Here is a 23,784-nt window from a genome sequence, read left to right as displayed (position 1 = left end):
AACCAGAATCCATAAGGGCTACACTATATCTGCTACAGAATCACAGAGTTTGAAGAGACCTCAAAAGTTATCTAGCCCAGCTTCTGCCGATGCAGGAAACCCATTCCTGATAGTGGCTATCCAGCCTCTGTTTAAAAACCTCTAATGAAGGAAAGTCCACTACTTTCACAGGCTATCTGCTCCATGAGCAAACAGCTTGCACTGCCATTAAATCCTTCCTAATGTTTTGTTCTAATCCTTTTCCTTGTAATTTGAACCCACTGGCTCATGCCCTACCCTCTGGAGCAACAGACAGAAAAATTGCTCCATCAGCTATGTGGCAGCCCTTCAAACAGCTATTGTACCACCTCTTATAAGTCTTTTCTGCAGGTTAGACATACCCAACTCTTTCAACATTTTCCTCATAGGAAATGGTCTTTGTCACTCCCCTCTGGGCACATTCCAGCTTGTTGATATCCTTCTCAAACCGCGCTGCCCAGAACTGGACAAGGTGTTCCTGATGAGGTCTGAGAGAAGGACCTTTACTCCTCATGCTTTCCACATTTCAATTGCTGCAACCCAGAACTGCAGCAGCTTTACTTTATTTTATATTTTTGGCCACTGTATCACACAGCTGACTACATGTGTCATGAAGTTCTAAGGTTTTGACTATTGGGCTTGTTCCTGCATGCTTTCTGCACTGGTCAGGTCTTTATAAATAATAGTAAATGGGGAAAAAGAACCCACAATTTTAATTGTGTAGCAAATAGCATACCAAAAGCATCACCCAATATTACGTTACTAACTTCTTTGAAAGTAGGTACCAAGGCAACAAGAAATAGCTACATGATGGAGCATTAGAACATACTGCAGGAAAATAACCACATCAGTTGCTGCCTCAGTGTTTTTTTGATCTACACATGGGTTATAGTTTTAAGGTGCAGCATAGGACTCTTTTTGGAATCACTAAACTGACCTTTCATCCTAAACCAGATGAACTTCAAGGCTAGGCCAAAAGAAACCGAGGACTGAGATCCAAAGAGCCCTTCTGAATGTTTAAAGCACATTTACATTCTCATTGAGAGGGAGGAAAATTTACCCTTCTAGCTGGAACACCTCTACCACGTGAAATTCTGAAGCAGAACCCTATCCTGCCTCCAAGTAGCAATGGGAGATTTATTTTCAGGGTTAATCAGCTGGTGGGGATTTTTGTCTGGATTACACAGGGAAAGAAGATAAGAAGATTCAACCTTCTCTAGCCACATAATACAATCCTTGCAAAACTCCTGTCCCCCACCATGTGCCCCCTGTTAATGCTCAACACCACATTTAGCTTGGTCCATACATGGTAGCCTCTAATTAGGACAGGGGAAAGTAAAGAGGTACACTCAGGCAAACCTTTGGGGTGGTGGGGCTAAAAATACATACTATCACTGGTGACCCAGTGACTCATGGGACTCAAGTGTGTCCTTCCTGTACTGCAGCCCCTTTACTTTGCTCAATAAAGAAAACAATGGAAACTATAGAGAACTAAGCCAGTTCCTGTCTCTATAACTCCACTCTGATCACAGTAGAGTGTGGCTAAACACTGGGACATCCATATCTGATTCCTCTGTATTGCACTGTTACAAACTCTTTTCCCTGTGAACCTGGAGCTCCACTAGAAGGCAACAATATACAGTTTGGGAATCATTGCTGGGCCAAGCCACTGACATACTGGTTGCATGAGCTGTTTGGGGGGTATGGGATCTCCCACTGCTCAGGGAGCTAAATTGCTCATTCATCTTCCACAAAGGCAGAGAAAGTTCGGCTGCGATTAAACTTTCAGGGCAGGCTGGAGATTGGGAAATACATTTAAGGATGCAACCAGCTAATCGACAGGGAGCCCAGAAGCAAGGAGACCAGAGAAAGGGCACATAACAAGGGAATGGACCGAAAATGAGGAAGCGTTGTGGACTTGAGTAAAAAGGCAAAAGGAGAAAAGGGATTTGAAGCAAGAAGGGGCTTTGAAGAAACAAGGTCATGAGAAAGTTCATGCTACGGACTGGAGGGCAAAAGAGGGACTGAGGCAGTAGTGCTGGAAAGGTTGGTCAAGGGACTGGAAGTGGATGTTGCGTCTCAGAGTCCGCAGTGATACTTCTACAGGCACCTCAAAGGAGCAACGAGAGCCAAAAAGCAAGGCTGAAGTTGCATGGGCTGACGTTTAGCTATTTATGTCCTAACTACATGTGACAATAGCCAGGGTGGGGGGCACCAAATGGGAGTCATCTGCCCCCTGCCCCCATGCTAACTGTTGTGTGGGGAACAGCAAGTTTCATGGAGATTGCAGCTTGGGAGGGCATACTGCACACTTAATAACAGTTGTCACATGTAGTTAGAACCCGATTTGAGCTAATCAGTGAGTTCTTTGGCTGCAGGCCAAAGTCAGGAACTTATTGCACTACTTTGCTAAGCTGCTGGATGAAACTGATTACTCACTGTTAGTATTCTGTCTTACTTCCATTATACTTATCTCCCGGCATCATCTTAGAACTACAGAGATAAACGATCTCACATGGGCGAGCTGTAGCTATAGGCAAAATTACTTGCAAGAGAAAGAGTAGACGTGAGTAGACACGAGAAAGAGTAGGGAAAGATGAAAGTATTACAAAGCATGGTGGAGCTACCTAGTCAGTCAAAGATGTTAACAGAATTCTTCAGCTGGACACCATTTGCAGAGAATAATATATACCGATGTCACAAAATGTTCTTTTAAAAAAACCTAAACAGTAAAACAGATGGTCTGTGCTACTTTTTGAACCAATGACCCATGGCACTGTTGGACAACTAGTTCCTTCTGCATGTGCCTGCCTTAATGTTCTCAAGGTCTTTATCTTGAATTAAGATGGAATGATTATCACACATATGCTGACAATTCACTAACTTTCAAGGTTGTCACATTCCGACTGGCTTGTAAATGTTCCTTTAAGAAAAGTTTACTATGGTATCACTGTTTATATATGTGTAGTCTAAGGTTACTTTTCTGGGGACAGTCCCCAGATTTACAGCTTTCTCAGCATTCACATGTACATAGCAAACAATAAGTGTCCCCAGATTCATTGGAAAAAAATATGGTAGCCTTAGTGTAGTCATGCTTCAAAAAGTTTAGATAGCCATGTGTATTCCTAAATAAGCTCTTTCGGTGCAGTAAGTGGGCATTATTTAGGGGCAAGGATTTACTGAGGATTTGTTCTTTGGCACACTTTATTTCTTGCAGATTTGGCCGTCTACATTTTTGCTATGTTTATTATATCTTATGTCGGCTTTCCTATGTTTAATTATCTAGACTGGGTGAAACTCCTAATTGCTTATTGGAGGAGGAAACATACACAAGTTGATTGAGGCCAACATATAAAAGCTGCTGTTATAATGCTACTTATTTTTATTCTACAAAGCATTAGCGTTGAACAATCTGGAACAGAATTCCCATGTTTTGTCCCCAGCCCCAGTTCTATCTAATCCCACCCACCCAAATTAGAGTGCTGTCAAAGCATTCCTAGTTTCTTGGGGAAGAAGAGCCCAGGAAGAGTAAAGAGTGTGGGTGGGAGAGGGGACTGAGAAAAGAGAACAGGTCCAGCTTTACTTAAAAAGAAAATAAGAGATTTAGGCATTTATTGAGTTGAAATCTTTTGAGCCCATCTTTCATTGCAAAGCTATACTAGGGTGTGGGGTACAGTAAAATAAATGACAACTAAAAGTTCAAAACCACAAAGCATAAAGTGAGAACAGATCCATGTCACAGAACCAATAACAATATGCATAATATAAAACCCGGCCAAGCATAATTCAGGGGGCACAGCATTTCAAGACTACCCTATGAACTTCATAACTGAGTGGGGATTGGAGCTTGGGTCTGCCTAGTCCCCTAAATATCATTACACCGTGCAGGCTCTTCAGGTGAAATAGAAATTTTTTTGGGAAAAAATTTTAATTCTATAAACTCATTTTTACAATGTTATTTTTATCCTGCATTTCTTTCAAATACTTCCCAATTTAGCCTCACAATGATAATTTCACCCCCCCCCCGAGAGACAGAGAGCGAGAGAGAGAAACTGAAATTCACCCAATGAACTCTGGAGCTAAGTGCGATTTGAACTTCAAACTTTATCTTCTATGACACACTGGATCTTAGAAAAAATTACATCAATACTGGTCAAAACTGCAAACTGCTGACTATCCATGTACTGGGTATTTTAGGAAAATGAGCCAGTGTTTTAGATATATTTAGCAATTCTGTATACAATAAATCTTTCAACCCTTCCTAAATAGTACTTTGAATACTTTATTAGGAATAGTCAATCCTTTTCAGCCATTTATTCAAAGAATAACAAAACCCAGAATTGTATAATAAAAATCCTATAAATTCTGAAGCCCAACGATTACTGGATGTGATAGTTTTTTGGTAGAAGCTGGTGGTATACAAGAACCAGTTGTAAAACCGAAAATGTTCAGGTAGGGACCTTGATTTTCTATTTTTTGTTGGCAGTACGTTTCCAAGCACAATTCAAAGTGTTGGTCCTGACCTTTAAAGCCCTAAACAGCCTCGGTCCTGTATACCTGAAGAAGCGTCTCCACCCCCATTGTTCAGCTCGGACACTGAGATCCAGCGCCAAGGGCCTCCTGGCGGATCCCTCATTGCGAGAAGTGAGGTTACAGGGAACCAGACAGAGGGCCTTCTTGGTAGTGGCACCCACCCTGTGGAACACCCTCCCTTCAGATGTGAAGGAAATAAGCAGCTATCCTGAAGGCAGCCCTGTTTAGGGAAGTTTTTAATATTTAATGTATTGGTTTTTAACACTTGATTGGGAGCCGCCCAGAATGGTTGGAGAGACTCAGCCAGATGGGCAGGGTATAAATAAATTGTTGTTGTTGTTGTTGTTGTTGTTGTTGTTGTTGTCGTCCATCTGTCTCAGGAGACAATGAAGGAGTATGTCTTTGGGGGTGAAGTCAAGATGTTGGAAGGTTGCAGAGCCTGCTGTAGCTGTAGAGACTGATGCAGGAGAGACATGTTTTGTTGCAGCTGGGGCAGATGAAGGCATCCAGTTGCGCTGCTGCAGATGCACCATGGTGTTTCTTCCCATTGCGCTCCTCCCAGCAGTCATTATTCGTCTGGTTGGGAAAGGCTGCTGTAGGACATGGCAGCAGGGATGGGACCAGCCTAACATTAGGTCTTCCACTGAAAGAGCCATTTAAGGCCTCAAACACTACAGCTCACCCTAAGAAAGTATTTTAAGGCATTAAAACAAAATAAAAGCAAATCTCCTACCTTTTTGAAAATGTGAGCAGCATTGCTGAGCAGCAGATGCGAGGTGGGGAATATGTACCTTTGTCATCAATGGCTTTGTGAGCACTATCCAATTAGGTCTGTCTGAAAAGCTGCAGAACCTTCTGCCATACACAAAGGAATCTCATGACAGTTTAGGAGCTATCTGAAAGGGGAGCTGAATTTAGCTAGCAGCAACAAATCTTCCTGATCCAAGAAAGTGAAGAGGCATGGCACAGATGGAAAGTATCTCTATCAAAAGAATTGTGAGACTGTCCTCACTCCTTACAAAAAATAATAATTCCTTGCCTATGGCTTGACTTCATTGTTTCCCCCCACAAATGTATTGTAGTTATTTCTTGTGGAATGCATGAGAAGAACAATAGATATAACTTGCTCCAACCCAAAATTACAAACTGGAGTAACCAAACTCCTACCACACATGTGGGGCAATAAAAAGTTCCTACTATAGCAAGGAAATCTCATAAAATCCTCAAAGTGGAGTCCACTTTGCTTTTCCATAACAGATTTTCCATAGTTTTCAAGCAATGCTTTCTCTTAAAATACAAACAATGTTGTCAGTTTCTAACATCCACTGCTTCCCTAACATACAATGCAACACAAAACATTACAATTAAATCCTTACAATTATAAAAACAGTGCTGAAATCTATGTTCCTCAATAACAAAGTATGTCCCTGGGCATGCTGAGAATCAAGGCAATATATTTTCCTAAAATAAGGACTTTGACTGGGATTTAGATTTTGAGTTATCAAAACTTGGGCAAGTTAAGATGTCCTTTGTTTTTCCTGCTCAAGATAGAAACTGCTATACATTGGATTTGAGCTTGGGCACTGTTGAATAGCTTTGGGAAGAAGAGGGTGATGCACCAATTAATATCTAACGAGGAAGGATCTGCAAAATTCTAACGAGAAAAGAAGAAATGCTGACTAATTCACAAAGTGTTCAGTGTTGTACTGGGGATTGAAAGTCAAAGTGATGAATGACAATTAAACATGTTTTTGCCTTGGGATTCAACTGATGACACACTATCATGGAGAAGATCCTCCAAGCAGGTTTTGCCCGCAGCAGCTCTATTTGTTGACTGTAAAAAACTGTCTTATATGTGGTGAGATTGTGAATCCATGTAGTCCAGTATCACCTAGGAGCAACTACTGTACTCTTAACTGTATCTATTCAGGGTCGTTCCCATAATCTTCTACAGTACTTCAGATATTTTCAGCTGGATATGCCTGGGATTGAATCTGGGACCTTTTGTCTGCAATGCAATTTCTCTACCATTAAGCTATGGTTGCTCCCCTAAAAGCATACACTGAGGTTCTCATTCCTTTAGCTCTTCTTTCTATCTTTCTTACCAGCGCTCACTGCATGTACCTGACTCTTTAACATGCTGTTGAGTGTATCTCAAAGATGGGGTCAGCTGATCAAAAGTTCACATTTTTTTTAACCTTTTCTTCTTCCCAGTCCCCAAAGCACAGTATGTTTTACTGGTACTGCTAAAATAATCAGGTCATCACTGCTTATTTTTTGTATAAATAATTTGAACCATTAAATAGCAACAACGGGAAAATCTGGCTGCATTTATGGGCTAGCTGAAAAGGTCTACTTCTAGTGTTTGCACTTGCATCTGTTTTTCATTTTCCCTCTTCTTACTCTCTTCCAGATGTAGCTGTCTACAGTGCTAATATAAGCATCAGAAACTATCCCTGTCCTAGCTTTTCTTTAACCCAATCTCCTTCTTTATAATATATTGCTGTTGCAGTTTATGAGGATAAATGCCCACCAGCAGGCAAACACAAGACTGGGCAGCATATAAAATCAAAATTAACGAGCCCATGTCTGAGGACCTTCTAATAAGCCATTAAATCAAGAACAGCTAAAATATGTAGAAATTGGAAAATAGAGCATATTCTGCTTTATCCTTAGCCTCAGTAATTTATTATGCCCTTACCGCCCCATTGACTCCAACAGAACTACTTGCAAAGCAAGTGGCATATGCCACTTAGAGTAAAGGGTAATACAAACTGGACCTAACACATGCTAATATTTTGGCAAACATGAAAGCAGATCCTGATGTTCTATGTTCTCATCCCTATTGTTTTCCAGTTCAGTGTGGCAGTGTTTATTCTTACAAATTCTGGTGAGGGGAAAAACAAAACAAATGTTAGTTCTGAAACATTTTTTTTTTTATTGTAATGGCATATGGTTTAGTAGAAGGAAATGCATTTAATGTGATTCAGAGAAGGCTGTAGTATGCATGTCACAGGCAACGTATCAGACTGAAGTCATAAAGCCATGCTGATAACTTGCCCTCCCCCTCCAATGGAAGGTTTGATCAGCACAGTGAACCTCTTTCCATAGGTTCCTCCTGAATGCTCTTGCAATATACTTTAATAGTATAACAATACATAATAAATACAGCACAATAAAAGGTCTGGGGAAATACTCCAGACTTTGCAGTATGAGGAGATTCTAATCCCGTAGGATAACTTCTGCATGCACTTCCTTCCCTGATCCCCTTGGTAGAAAGGTTGGCAATAAGCAAGAACAACAGGCAAACAAATTTGAATTTATTTATTTAACACCCTGCCTTTATTATTGCATTTAAAAAGGTAAAAGACCCCTGACTGTTAAGTCCAGTCATGAACGACTCTGGGGTTGTGGCGCTCATTTTGCTTTACTGGCCGAGGGAGCCGACGTTTGTCCGCAGACAGTTTTTTCCGGGTCATGTGACCAGCATGACTAAGCCGCTTCTGGCGAACCAGAGCAGCGCACGGAAACGCCGTTTACCTTCCCGCCGGAGCGGTACCTATTTATCTACTTGCACTTTGACGTGCTTTCGAACTGCTAGGAACCAATAAACTTACACTCAATGGTAGCACAGCTTCTTGCTTCTTGCTTCAATATACCCTGCCCATCTGTCTGGGTTTCCAAAACTGGTTTCAAGTCCATATCATGATATTGATTTCATAATTTTTGACCTGGCAATATATTTTGAATCATGGTGTGTGTGTGTGTGTGTGTGTGTGTGTGCGCGCGCGCGCGCACTATGCAAAAATCACAATGTGGGAAAAACTGTGAAGCCGGCCATTGCCTCTACACAGCTCCATTCTTATTTCAGATGTGATATATTACAAATATATCCAAATATGATCCAATTTTATCAATGAAATGATGTTAAAAGTTTATCTGCACAATATATTAAAGTTAGCCATGCTGCTTAAGAAAATCTGTACAATTTCTTAACTCCTTTCTATATCCTCTGAACTCTCTGCCTGGTCTTCCACTGATTGGCATTGACTGATATGCTTGATTTTACAAAAGAGCTTTACATGTAGGGTTGCCAGATTCTCTATGGCTGCCATTAGCTCACTCTTGATGGAACAGAGGAGCTGGGATAGGCTAGATACTATGGGGTTCTTGGGTTAGATTAAAATGTAAACTCTAAGGTTGTTAAATAACTCATCTTATGTTAAAATGGTGTTTCCTTTCTAAAATAGTCTATATTTTTGATACCTACCTCTTTATTAATCTACTCCCTCTTAGGCAATGACAGCAGTCTAGTTGCAGTGTCAACTGTAGGACTGCGTGGTGCCTAGCTATCCCACTGATTCAAGCTTTTGTTTTGTTTCTGCATCTGCTTTATATCTCTGCTGTGGCTGAATACTGCATCTAGATACAGATCAGTGCACAGAAGAGCTGGGAATAGCTATATTTTCAAGTAAACACTTTCCTGAAATAACGGAACATAAGACTGTTGTCTTCTTGCAGTCCAAAAAGCACTAGAGGGCGCCTTTAAGCTTAGGAAAAATGTGCAAGGTAGAAAAAGAAGAAACGCACACAAACACATAGAAGCTTTTGACTCAAAACAGGATAAATGAGTTGTTTTGTAAGGCCACTATAAAAAATATACAACATGGACAACCCCATGCATAAGCCATAGTGCATCAAGAGAGTACTGATTTTTATACATGCGCGCACACACACACACACGCACGCACACACAAATAAAAAATAAAAATTGAGTCGGGGGAGGATATTTGTGGTCTACACAAGTAACTCTCAGTACCTAGAGGTATGGATATTTTCCTATCTATGTAGGAAAGAATCCCAAGTTTGTTAGTGCTAAGGACCAAGATTAGCCAAAATGCTTGCAACTTTCATTATGGGGAGAGGAATACTATGTACAGTGGTACCTCAGGTTAAGTACTTAATTCGTTCCGGAGGTCTGTACTTAACCTGAAACTGTTCTTAACCTGAAGCACCACTTTAGCTAATGGGGCCTCCTGCTGCCGCCGTGCCACCAGAGCACTTTGTTTCTGTTCTCATCCTGAAGCAAAGTTCTTAACCTGAAGCACTATTTCTGGGTTAGCAGAGTCTGTAACTAGAAGTGTATGTAACCTGAAGCGTATGTAACCTGAGGTACTACTGTATTATGGGGAAAGCTCAACTAGGTATGGCTAGAAAGACCAGCTCTGGGATTCCCTGCTGCAGAAGCTGGTTTCTTACTTCTCCTAGACACTTCTAAGTAGCACTGGCAAGACTGTAATTTCTGTTCCCAGCGTAGATTGCTGAGCTTTCCACTAGGGATCTTTATCAGCTGCAGTGGGCAATTCTCTAACTAGCAAAACCCCCAAAATATAAACCCAAGCTCTGCTTATGTCGGTGGGGTTTAAACCATGTACTTGAATTCTTTACTAAAGTGGAGCTAAGCCTAAATCTCAGTGAGGTGCTTGGGCCTGTAAATGTCTTCCAAATATAGAGCCTGTCACTTTTATTATGCTGACTCGTACTTCGTTACTCAAATAGTTCAACGGGGCCGCTCCAAGATGGTAAAAGGTTAAGCAAGGTGAGGGTATCAAATTTGGTTCCTTAAGGAGGCTGATCTGTTCCTTTCTGCCCCTACAAGCAGTCCAAAGAAAACACTTTCAAAGCTACTGCTTTGAGACAAAGCCCAAGTTCTACCTCTTCCCTTTGTCACTTGATCATTACCATACAACCAGGATACTGCTGCCCATGGTATTTTTAATACTGCACTTTAGCTCAATGTGAATTCTAATTCTATGTCCTTTTGGGGTGGGCTATTCTAAATTTCCATAGGACTGTAGATAAGCTAATATCACCTGCTCACCAAGAATCATGGAGCCAAATAAATTCTAGAACAGAGAACCAGTGGTTAGAGTGTTAGTGTAGGACCTGGGAGCCCAGGGTACAAATCCCCACTCAGACATGAAGCTCACTGGGTGCCATTGGGCCAGTCACCGGCTCTCAGCCTAACCTACCTCACAGAGTTGTTGTGGGGATTAAGTGAAGGAGACGAGAACCATGTATCCCACCTTGAGCTCCTTGGAGAAAAAGGTGGGATATAAATGCAGCAAACAAACAAATTTCCAGTTCTCTGGGTTCATATTTTTTAAATTACTAGGGATAACAAGCCAATAATTACAATAGGTAATGTACATTATACAGAAAATTTAAAAATCACAATGTGCTAGTACTACACTGACTTTCGAACACTAAGCAAAGTCTTCAGCTCTGATTATCTGGGGGGGGGGGAGGGGAATCAATAACGGTTCATCTAGCTCTAAGTTCATGAGTAACGTTCTCCTTTTAAACATATTATGGGAATGATTCCATCCCAGCAGGTGCAGTACTCATACACAGAGGAATTATCATAGGACTTAGTGCAGCCCCGTTTTCTCCGTACTTGGCACATACAAAGACAAGTAAGAAGGGCTGGACAGGAATAAGAGGCGTGGAAAGAAACTCCAAATACTTGTACAGTGGTACCTCGGGTTAAGAACTTAATTCGTTCTGGAGGTCCGTTCTTAACCTGAAACTTAACCTGAAGCACCACTTTAGCTAATGGGACCTCCTGCTGCTGCCATGCCACCGGAGCATGATTTCTGTTCTCATCCTGAAGCAAAGTTCTTAACCCGAGGTACTTTTTCTGGGTTAGCAGAGTCTGTAACCTGAAGCGTCTGTAACCCGAGGTATACCACTGTAATTACTCGGTATGCTGATTGCACACACACACAAAAACCAACAACATTATGTAAATGAATTGGGGAAATTTGGTTATTTTGAGCCCTATGGAAATTCCTCTGGTTGTGGATGCTGGGCTGTACTTGAATTTGCCTAGTGATTTTGCCCATGATTAAAAATAACTGGACATTAAATAACTGATGCAGAAGGACTGAATCTAAGGAATGAGTCTACACAATTGCATGGATAGACTAGGCAGTCTTTTGACAACACAAAACTTATCGTTATGTCTTCCTCCTTGTGCAGCTGTTTAATTCTGAATACATAGAATAATTTGTTGTGTGTGTGTGGGGGTGGTTATTACGTTTTCTAGGGGAAAGCACATAACATTTTACCACTTGCTATGTGTACCTAAGCTAAAACAAAACTGCTTACATTCAAACTAGCTATGAGTATGCTTTCTTGCCAGGATGTAATCTCTATTTCACTATAAAAATAGAGTGGCTGTTTCTATATATAAAAAAGTTTATGTTTGGTGCACCATTCTAAAATGCTTAGCTCTTTTACTAACTAACAGAAATAATACGCTGATAAAGTTTCATTTTACCTATAGGAATATGACAGATTTCGAATGTAGTCTGGCAAATTACTCAGTGTGTCGGCTAGAGTCCCTTTGCTGGGAGTACAAAACTGGCTCTTAACTCAACTAGGTTTCATATATATTCTGAGGCCCAGAGACCACTGGAAGAAAGAACTCCATCCAGCCAGGAGGTCAGTGGGAGGGTACAGAAATCCCTATCTGGGACATAGTACCAATTTGATGCACTGCCTCAGCTCCAGACCATATTCAGCAAAAGCACCTCATTAAGATACTTGGAGATACTCCATGAAAGCTTTTCCACCTGCCTCCTGCATTAAAAAAGTAAAGGACCCCTGACCATTAGGTCTAGTCGTGACCGACTCCGTGGTTGCAGCGCTCATCTCGCTTTATTGGCCGAGGGAGCTGGCGTACAGCTTCCGGGTCATGTGGCCAGCATGACTAAGCCACTTCTGGCGAACCAGAGCAGCACACAGAAACGCCGTTCACCTTCCCGCCGGAGCGGTACCTATTTATCTACTTGCACTTTGACGTGCTTTCAAACTGCTAGGTGGACAGGAGCAGGGACCGAGCAACGGGAGCTCACCCCCTTGCGCGGGGATTCGAGCCACCGACCTTCTGATCGGCAAGTCCTAGGCTCTGTGGTTTAACCCACAGCGCCACCCACATTAAGAGAAAGCAAATCCAAGAAGTTCAAGATCATGACTAAGGTTTCTGTCACAATCAGGGATCACCTCCACTTATCTTTTAAAAAACTACATTCAAAGTACAGTGGTTATGGCCTGGACATGACAAGCCCAGCTTCAAATCCAGCTCCATGCAATGTATTTCCCATCCCTGGGTCCAATGAATTCCTGTAGAGTGCCTTTCTCTTGTTGTCAAAACACCTCATTTTTTCAACTTCATCTTTTTTTTATCCCCCCAAAGGGCAGGATCTACTATTGCATCCTGCTGCTCCCGAGTCTCACTCGCTGGATCATCACCTTGTCGTGGTGAGTGGGCTTGCACGTTCGTATGACCCTTGTGAGAGATGCCGTCGGGAATATTGTAGTCCCAGCAGGGTCACTCGAACTCAGAGCGCAAGGGAGAAACATGCTAAGAGGAAGGCATGCCAGGCAAATCCACACCGTGATCAACTCCTGCCCGGGAACCAATGTCCCCACTATGGATGTGTGGGTCCAGAATTGGCCTCCACAGTCACTTACGGACTCATTGTTAAAACCGTGTTTATGGAAGACAATCTTACTTGGCTACGATGATTGCCAAAGAAGAAGAAGAAGCTTCTGAGTAACATGTGCATTAAACTGGTTGTTGCAGAACCCCAATAAAGTGGTGCCCTAGGTACTTTTCTGATGACAAGGTCAGTTTCTACTCACTTCAAGCTACATACTGCAGGTGTTGGAGAGAAACATTTTGCCTAATCTTATTTTATCCTATTTCTAGCAAAATCCATCTCCACATAAACTTTGAATCCTTCGTTTTTTATCTGCCCCCCCCCCCCATGGAACCCTCTTTCAGCAAGTTTATTCAGTCTTCCATCATATTGGAAATCATTTTCTGCTTGTTAACACACCACATTGACAACTCCCCACTGCCTGTTGGACACATGAGATCTAATGGTAGTCTGCATTCTGCAATTGCTTTTTTTAGCTTTTGTTGAGAAACTTTTAATTTAAATATAATGGGTACTGAAATCTGTTCTCACATTGCAATGATATTGTAAGTCCTAATATTTCCCAACTGTGCATGACCTAATTGCAGTTCTTGAAGGATTGACTTGACAGACTTCAGACACAGAGACACTGTTTGGAGGTCACCAATGTGTGCAGGGATGCCAGAAAGCAGTAAATTGAACTCAAGTGGTTTTCATTCTGCGGGGCACGGAGAGGAGCAGGCAAGGTCACTAACCTTCCAACCCTATTCCCTGTAATTAAAATCCAATCAGACCTTTAGATTGATTCAAAGTGCTTCTTGGTGAGTCCCGGGGGGGGGGGGGATTCAGGGACGCAAGACACAAGGAAAACACTTTTTGCTTCTCAGCAGTTGCAAGAACATTGGAAAACGAAAATAAATTTGGCAATAGGCAATGGAGAAAGGGAGGAGAGAAAGGGAAGAGAACGGTTTTACTCTGTTTGACAAAAGCCGTTCTCATAAATATAGTTCTAGGATGAAGCACAGTAAGTCGCTGCTTTCTCTTCCAAGCCATTTGCAGAGTCTTCTCATTTCCAGTTCTAAACCAAATTGCAAGATGAAAGCAAACCATATCCCAAAATGTACTTGTGGTATGTGTATGGTGGGCATACACCACCCATTTGTGGTGGGGTTTCCTTTTAATTAGTGCTTTACTGTTGTATTTGTGTGTTAGTTTTCAGTTTCTCCGGGTGGTTTTTGTTGTTATTTTGGATTTGGTTTGTTTTTGTCTTGCAATTTGTTTTTAAAATGGGGAACGAGTACTGAAACAGTACTGTCTTATACTGCTATTTTCTTCTAAAAAGAAAGAAAGAAAAATCCTGCATTTAAAAACTCAGAATTTTCTCATTATTGACCCGAAACAACTTTGCACTGATAATGCTGTTTTGTGTAAAGTAAAAAGGTTGCTTTTGAATTATTTGGTTGTGAGCATGGATTTATTTGCAGGTGGACAGCTGGTGTCTCAAGAGCTAGTTGAAGATGCTTGCTTTGAACCTAAAAGAAATTCCATGAATGGGCAAAGATGGTTGGTGTTTGCTACCTAGAACACACACAAGATACTTAGTGTGGACTAGTTACAGATAGGTAGCTGTGTTGGTCTGCCATAGTCAAAATAAAAAAGTTCCTTAGTTGGTCTTTAAGGTGCTACTGGAAGGAACTTTTTTATTTAGTGTGGACTAGAAAGAGACATTTGCTGCCCAAGACGAAGGAGAAGATGATGCCTGCCCATTGTACAACATCCAGTAAGACAGGCAGGTGACTCTTACTTCAATGCTGGTGATGAGGCAAAGTTCTCCACTGCACCTAGGCAACAGGCTAACTTTGCAATCAAATATATATCTTAAAAATAATTTAAATTGCCAGTTCTCTCTCCTTAGAAGGAAACAGGTACTTCAGCAGCTGCATCTGGATCTTCCCATAGCTTTAGGAAGCACGGAGCCGCATGCACTTAATATTATTTCTCCTTTCTGCCATAACCATTTATGATACATTTTTACACAACACATGAATCCAACAAAGAAGATAAGAAACGTTTGGATTTGATATCCCGCTTTATCACTACGCTAAGGAGTCTCAAAGCCGCTAACGATCTGCTTTCCCTTCATCCTCCACAACAAACACTCTGTGAGGTGAGTGAGGCTGAGAGACTTCAGAAAAGTGTGACTAGCCCAAGGTCACCCAGCAGCTGCATGTGGAGGAGCGGGAAGCGAACCCGGTTCACCAGATTACAAGTCCACCGCGCTTAACCACTACACCACACTGGCTCGTACATGCATACTATTCATAAAAACTGGTCAGTAGGCCTGCTGTTGCGCTTAATCAATGAGGTGCTTCTCTGTACAGCCTTTAGAATAATTGTATATTTCAGGGTAGGTAAGAATTCTCTGTTAAATATGTGAATAATGACTACACACTGGCAAAAAATAACATTAAATGGGAAGAATATAATAAAGTTTAATGAAACAGAAATCACTAGGCTAGTTCACTATAAAACATCCAAACAGATTTTAATTGTGAAAACAACTTGTTTCCTTCCCTTTTTGCTTCGTGATGCTTTTTTCCCCAGAAGCAGCAATGGGAAGGTCCTCCTTCAGTTGGCAGAATCCAGGAGCAATGAGAGCTGTGTTCATTTTCTTCTTGGTTGCTACTTGTTAGGGGGAAATACCATGGGCCTGCCTGTATTTTGGTCCTGGCGAGGATTAGGTCCGACAGGAGGAAACTTGTAATGTTGAAAAAGCATATAATGTAGCTTGGAAGGGCATGCATTCCACAGCCTCAGGGCTGTCATAGAGAAAGCCCTCGCATGTGCTACCACTGCCTGAACTTCACCAGGGCCTCTTCATGGAGAGACAGGTTAATATGGGTGGAGTCTCTCCACCCAGATATTTGCGGCTCAAGTCATTTAAGGCTTCGTATTGAAATTGAATTCTTGGTTTGGCCACAATACCTGATAACTGTACTTCTGCTTACTGTACTTTTAATAGCTATCTGAAGGCTGAAGCCAAATTGGTATCAGCTACGCTAGTGCTGGCAAGGATTATGATGCTACCAGGATTAACTGGGCTGAAGAGAACTGAAGTGACTGGCAAGGCAGCCAATGGGTAGCATTTTTAGAATGTAAGCGTGTAAAACATCAGTTCCACCCACAGGAATTTATCAGATGTTGTCATACCAGCAGAAGTGGGATACTTCTCTCTCTTTCATACTCCTTAGGCTGTCACGCCCAAGTGCAGTAATCAAACTACAGAGAGGAAGGAGAAATCTTCAACACCTTAGTACATGTGAGGTTTTAACCTCTTGCTCTCAACTGTGGTCCCAAGCCAGATCAGTTCACTGTAATTGGGACTTCCCAAAAAGGATCTGTTGTTTTATGTCAGGGTTTGCCAACCTATTACCTGTGAAGGCCTTGCCTTACCCCCAGGCAAGGCCCCCAGACTGAGCTTTTTATTGTGTTTTGTTTTGTTTACTGTAAGTATCTAGTCCTCCTAGAAGGAAAGTTATGAATCAAAATGTGCAGGTACCCTTCTAAGCATTTTCTCTGAAATAGCCACCTTGGCTGTTCCTGCCTGTCACAGTGTTTTTACCTGCTGTATGAAGTCAGAGCTATGACTGATAAGTGAGTTGTTTGGACACCAGGCAATGGCTGGACACCCTGGGGATCTAAAGAGTTATGGTCCCCTTGCTTACTGCACTTTTCCTGCTTCTTTCTTTTCTAGTCCTTGGAATCTCCCTTTGTTTTTCCTCAGCAACCAGGACGCATCTTTCCTGTGTCCCTAGAAGTTATTTTATGCAAATACTACTCTCCTCTCAAAATGTGAAAACTTTGCAGAGGTTTAGGAATCTTTCCTGCTGTGCAGGAAGTACAGGCCAGGCAGTCGTTATGGATTCACTGTAGTAATCTCAGAGCACAATGAAATCCATGTCTACTCAAAAGTCTGTGGTCATTTATGACTGGTGCCCACAGTACTCTCTCAAAATTTGAAATGTGCCCACTGGTCCAAAAAGGTTGGTGGACTTGTTATGTCCCTCTACCTCAATGGAGATCTTGTAGTCACACTGAAAACAAAGCTAATAATGGAGCCTTAAAATGGAGTTTCTCAACTGTGCTCATGGAGTACTACATACCAGCTTTGAGTCCAGGGGAAGTAATTTGATGCTTGCCAAGGACAATAATGGATCATTTGCTCTGGAACAAAGGGTGAGCCCAGGAATGAATTTTAATGTGCCAGTATCCAAGCATCCCCCCACTGAGGATAGATTATAAATGTATTACAGACCCATTGGTATGTAACTATAGGGGATTAGTACATTCCAACATTTCCTGTTTGCAGGGGATTGTGACTAAAAATAGAGCTAAGACTGCAAGAAATAAGCTTTTTTTAAAACACACACACACGATTAGAGTAGTCAGTAAGAGTATTTCTATGGCCCATGCTAATTCATAAATGAGCATTCAAATTCCTAGCGACTATATTTAAGCAGACCACTTAGAGCAAACCCTGTTTGCCTAATCTTTAATAAATTAAATTCTTAGCGTCTGAAAGCCAAGAAGGTTTTTACACAAGTTGGTACCTATTTTTTGCTTTTGCCCTTCGCAGAACTCCTCCCAGTAGGTAAAACTTTGCTACTTCTATAGCTGGTCCTGCTTTTCTCTTATCTAGAATGCTCATTTACGCTCTATATTTGTCTTTAATACAATAATTAACACAGACATCACCAGAAGTGTTTCTCCTCTTAGGACCACACCCACCCACCCACAACTCACATTATCAGTACAGTAATTAATTGCTACACTTAATTGCTTCTCATGCTATGCCAATGTAATGAATGGGAAAAAGAGCTAGGAGGATGCCACTTGTTCTTTAAAAACCCCCAAACAAAAGTACTGTATTTGTACAGTGTTTACAGAGGAAGAATACACCACCGTCTGATTTTAACCTTAAAAAATGGCCTAAAAAAATGTTTGCTTCAACAGACTTTTTTTTATGCTACATGATGTCATACTGGAGTACTAAAATAACAAACGTGTCTGTCTCTAATAGTGCAATCGTATGATCAACTCAGAAATCAGGCAGAGATAACCTGGAGCTACTTCCAGGTAAAATGCGCTTGGAGCTGCACCCTAAAGCTGAAAAAGTTATTAAATAAAACTAAACAAACAGTCATAAAAATTGCACAGGTATTGGGAAGGACTTAAGACACATTTATCATTTCTATCATAGCGTTATCAAATAGGTATTTGTGATAGCCATGCAACCACATTTCACACAGTAAAAACAGCAACGATGGATGTGTTATCTGGAAAACAAATTGCATTTCCCCAGATACAACTATGGTACATTACATGCTGGAACATAATAATAATAATGTTCCAGCAATAGAAGCAAGATTTGAGAGAATATAACTGGAGTGGACAATACATAACAAATGCCTATCAACTGATCTTGCGGCAAGGCAGACCCCAGATACTAGCCCTAACACATATTCATGCAAATGACTTCAAAAACACCCCAGCTGTTCTTTTCTTTAACAGCCAGATAAATAACTGTGCATTTGCTGTACTGGAATAATCTGTAGATCACAACTAAATATAAGCCTTTCTCTGTTTACAATTAAGCAAACGCTGAGATATCTCAACGGAAATCTGTTTCAGCACTGGCCTTCCTAAAAACAAACAAACAAACCGAGCCAAACAGGCTTGTAATTCCTGTGTGAATGAAGACTTTGAGAACACTTATTCTGTTTTTCTAAGATGCATATTCTGTTGCATGCACATGCCTTCCCCCTTACACTGGACAGAAGCTGGAAGCCTGCGCACGTGGGTGTTTTATGTAGCTTTGGATGAGATCCAAGACTGCCAACCTGCATTCTAGTTGCTCATCCACTAATGCCAATTAAATAAATTGCTACCAATGCATTTGGAAACAGCTCTTCAAAGATTTAATATTAAAACCTTAAAACTATGGTAATGATTGAAGGGGGAAGGGGGAGGGGAGGGAAAGAGAGAGAGTGCTGACAGGGATAGTAAGAAGACTATGAGGTTCAGAATGATGTGCAGTTTGGAGAAAAGATTACAAAATAAAGGGAAAGGCAAAGTTACCGGGTAACCAACTCGTCCTGACTGCCCCTGTGATATTAAATAAGGAAAACAATAAGATCAGTCAATTGCACTTAACAGCAGCAAGGCATCATAGAATATAAAAAGTCAGGGGTTGATCTGAAAGGGAACAGAAGCTCTGCAGGGGACAACTCCTGTCCCCTGAGAAGCAGGAGAGCAGAACAGAGCTCATGGCTGGGTATAGTATATTCTTTTTTAATTTTTATCTGCGCAACAACCATATGAGGTAGACTGGGTTATCAGATTGTGATCTGCCTAAGACCATTCTCCATTACGGGTAGTATTCAGCTAAGTTTTACTCAGAGTGCACCCACTGAAATTAATGGACTTAGTCAATTTCAATGGATCTACACTGAGTAAAACTTAGTTGAATACCAGCAAAGATTTAAACTCTCGTCCTGCAGGCTTATACCCAACACTTATATTAATCTGCATTAGTCCACATAGAACAACTTTTTCTAGGAATAATTTTTCTACTGACAGGGGATACCTGATACAGTATATCTAAGAACTGAAAGCAGTGTAAAAACCCAAAATTCAGCTGAAAAGTAACCTTCAAGTGTCTCTGTTAGTTAATGCACGTGGTGCTTTCCCCAAACATACCCTCATGATCCCACTTGATTTTGTAGTCCTTAACGCATCACCATGTTCAAGTCACTAGGATCACACATAATCACCTTCACTGTTAAAAAACAATTGTAGCCAAATATTTGATTCTGTAGCTCTGTGGTCATGCTGTTCAAGTGCAATTGGAATACTCATGGTGAACTTAAGAGTGCAATTAGAGTACATGGGTGAACTTTTCTTCTTTTTGAGCTACAAGTGGACATCAGCTGGGAGGAGATGAGTCCTTCTCAGAGGGAGAGGAAGAGCAGCTTGCTTCCTTGACCCCTTTGCTTTGCCTTAGGCTGGCCCATTGCCTAATGTTGCTTCCAACCAGAGATATAAATTCTTTTCTGCAAATGTAAGGCAGCAAGAGCTGCATCTGTACAGCATGGTCAGGTTACACTATGCAGTGTGTACATATAACAGAGGCATAAACCTATATTATTTATATATACATGCAGTAGTGGCATAAAAATGTATTAGCTGACACACTCTTTAATTCTATGCTGCGAAGTTCATGCCTCTTCTATTACAACCCTTGAGAAGGTCATGAGCCGAAGGGGAATATGCAAGTATTTTTATGGGCATAAGTTTAATATGTATTTGGCATCTGGATCACTGAATGATATCTGGACAACAGTAACTCAGTTTACACCTTCAGACAAATGTTCTTCCATTTTTTAAAAAGTTTCTGCCTGGTTCCATAGCCGAAATGCTTAATAAGAAACAACGGCTTTAAATAATGGAGCACTTTGAGCCATTCAAAATTCTCCTCACACCAAACTGACACATTGTGATAATTTTGTTTAGCAAAATAGGAAATCAGAATGGAATATAGGATTGGTTCTGGATATCTGAAGATTATCTGGGGCAGAGGCAATCCATGCACTCCTTACAGTACCTTTTCAAGCTGGCTCACTTCTTCTTACAATGGGTGACATTCACATTAGAGGAACTCCTCATAAGAAAGGAAGGTTTAGAGATGACAATTAGTAGATAAGGGTGAAAAAGGAGAAAGAATATGTCTCTCCACTTATTTTATCTTTTTTCACCTGCTTTGTTCATGTCACCTCTAAAATGAGAGACATATGTCCACCTCTCACTAAGAGATGGAGTGCCTAGGGCCAACAGGCCTACCCATTTCAGTAACAGTAGTAGAGGTAGTAGTAATTGTAGTAGTGGTAACTAATAATAATACTGAAAACCCAGTAATAATGGACTCAGTATGTACTATGCAGTTCAGAACTCTCCTGTGTCAGTGACCCTCCATACTCTCTACCTTACCATACAAAGTTTTTATAATATTTTGTATGGTTGGTGCTAAATTATGAGAGCATGGTAAATATATCAGGCTGCAGAAATTACCTACTCAGCATGTGACTTTAATATCCTCTGTAACCAGCTCTTTTGAAGCACTTTTGAACAGCATACTCATTCTGCAGACAGGATGGTCAGTCATTTAACAGCCATAAATACTGAACCACAAAGTTTAATATTTAATATGTGAACCCAATTTATGGCAACTGAAAAGTAACAAGCAGCTTTGGTGGCATAGGGAGTAAAGAATGAATTTTCGGCATAGTATGATGCTTTATGGTATGTGTAGTAATGAATTCCTTATGGCTGAAGAAAGAAAATAAAGGGGGGCATGCTCAGAAGAAACCAATTGTCTTAAATGTAATGCTGTCCAAATACAAAAATATTGGGGACAGTTGAAGGACTTTGTCATTGTTGTAGTTAAGGCTTAGAAAGAAACTATGCTATGCAACTGTGAAAAAGTATTATACGGAGGTAAATGAAAACCTTATTTAGGTGAAAAAGACATATTTGCAATTCAGTCATAGTACATCAGATCCAAATGAAACTGATTGGATGCAAAAATGGAATAAATCTTGCATGAACAGTCCAATTTAAAAAGTAAACAAACTGCACAGTGGTATCAGGGTCTGGTCTTGCAAGTAGCAATGGATGCAATTTAAAGCAACCAAGTACAGTCCTTTTAACATCTATGCAGCTCCTCATGGAAACACACCATGATAATTCACATGTGTTATTGATAGCTAAATTGGAACCCAATAAGGTTACATTTTCAGTTATAATATTATGAGGTATGGCAAGCAACAACATTTAATTATCTCCATGATTTTAAAAAAATCCAGTGAAAAGTTACTATAAACAAGTTGGCTACACTTTGTCTCTCATGAATTATCAGTGAGCACACATTGCAAATTCTATTGTAGCAGTTCCTGCAGAATTGGCTAAAAGACTCTAAACAGAGTGCCAAGCTGTCATATAGCCCAGCATAAATCCCCAGTGCAATGGTTTTAAAATGAGCTCCCACTGCCATAGTCAAATTCTACTAATAATTACCAGTGACCCACAAATTCCATGAAACTGGTAGATTAGTGCAGTATCTATATTTTAAAGCCTGAACTGGAAAGTACTTTGAGCAGATCTGTTTCAAGAATCCAGTAGAATAAAATATATCACTAAAATATGTTTCTCATTAATTTTCTTTATAACATCCATCACTGGCTTAATGCTTATGCACGATAACAAAGCACAGCAAGAACAAGTTTTCTACAACCCCCAATTTCTGATTTTTCTGCAGAAAACTTAAGAAGGAAAAAAAAGTTTCAACTCCTATTGCATGGCATGCCTAATGTTCAAGATACAACAGCAAATTTCAAAACTGGCACTTTGATAAATAAATATCTGAAACCTCAAATCCAACCTCAAACAGTTTAAAATCTATATTAGCCAATGCTGTATTAGAAGGATGTTTATGGAGGGGATACAGAAGTGGGTTTGTTAATGTTACATTTTAAATATTATATGGAAAGCATTTTCTGAGTCTTAAGGGTACTAAATTGCATTTCCACCATTCACAATTGCAGGCAAGTGCTGAGAAAGATGTGAAATGGGCACATTATTAAACTAAAAACACACTTACCACCACTTTTGTGAAATTGCCTCAAGTGGCAGAATTCCACAGAGTTCTAAATATGTATTTTCTTTCTTGATAGATTTTGGTTGTTTGTTTTACTACCAGACGCTAAATAAATTTTAATTTTTTTTTGTATTTGCTCTTATATTTGAGAGGGAACTTACTAATTTGAAGGAACCTCTCTATACAACTTTTATGAGCCCAGCTGATGAAACCACAGAGAGCAGAATTATTCAAAACAGCTTCACAGCCTGACACAGTGTTTCCCTTGGACCCTTTGACAAATCACACCCAACCCAACTTAATGGGTAAAATGAAAAGCTAGGTAGATCACCCATGCAAGGCACCCATCATCTCCTGAGGTGAAACAGGAATTGCGGTCTCCTGCCCCCGTGCTGTGCCCCCACTTCCGCTGCTGCCACACTCTGGCTCTCGCCGAACTGCTGCTCAAAGAGTTGCTGCTTGGCTTCCTGCTGTTGGGAAGCAAAGCAGATGGGAAACATGGCACACAGTAATGCCCCAGCTCTCACCGAATCCATCAGGAGCCAGGGTGCTCCTAAACGGCCTCGGCCTAGTATACCTGAAGGAGCGTCTCCACACCCATTATTCTGCCCAGACGCTGAGGTCCAGCACCAAGGGCCTTCTGGTGGTTCCCTCACTGTGATAAGCAAAGCTATAGGGAACCAGGTAGAGGGCCTTCTCGGTAGTGGCACCCACCCTGTGGAATGCCCTCCCATCAGATGTCAAAGAGATAAACAACTACCTGATATTGAGAAGACATCTGAAGGCTGCCCTGTTCAGGGAAGTTTTTAAAGCGTAACATTTTAATGTATTTTTAATCTTTGTTGGAAGCCGCCCAGAGTGGCTGGGGAGACCCAGCCCAATGGACGGGGTACAAATAATAAATTATTATTATATAAAGTGCTGCCGCTCAGCTTCCCTGCAGGTGAGGGAACTGCTTGGCAGTGTGGTAGAGCCCTGGCTTTCACAAAACTTGGCGAGAGCTGGGGCAATCCTTTCACTGTTGCTGCTCACTCA

At 41.0% G+C, this 23,784-nt stretch overlaps 1 protein-coding gene across 1 annotated transcript in view; it reads right to left on the bottom strand.

Annotated features, from left to right (window-relative positions):
- The window catches only part of COL23A1 (collagen type XXIII alpha 1 chain), a 303,080-nt gene that overhangs the window by 66,356 nt on the left and 212,940 nt on the right, over positions 1-23,784 (bottom strand). Inside the window, exon 5 of the mRNA XM_081185546.1 lies at positions 19,176-19,202. Within this exon, the coding sequence (XP_081041672.1) occupies positions 19,176-19,202 (27 nt within the window). The remainder of the gene's footprint in view (positions 1-19,175; positions 19,203-23,784) is intronic.

Source organism: Podarcis bocagei, assembly GCF_964188305.1.
Source record: "Podarcis bocagei genome assembly, chromosome: 2".
Lineage (NCBI taxonomy): Eukaryota > Metazoa > Chordata > Lepidosauria > Squamata > Lacertidae > Podarcis > Podarcis bocagei.
Note: the sequence above shows the minus strand (reverse complement) of the source record. Positions and strands in the feature narration are given on the sequence as shown.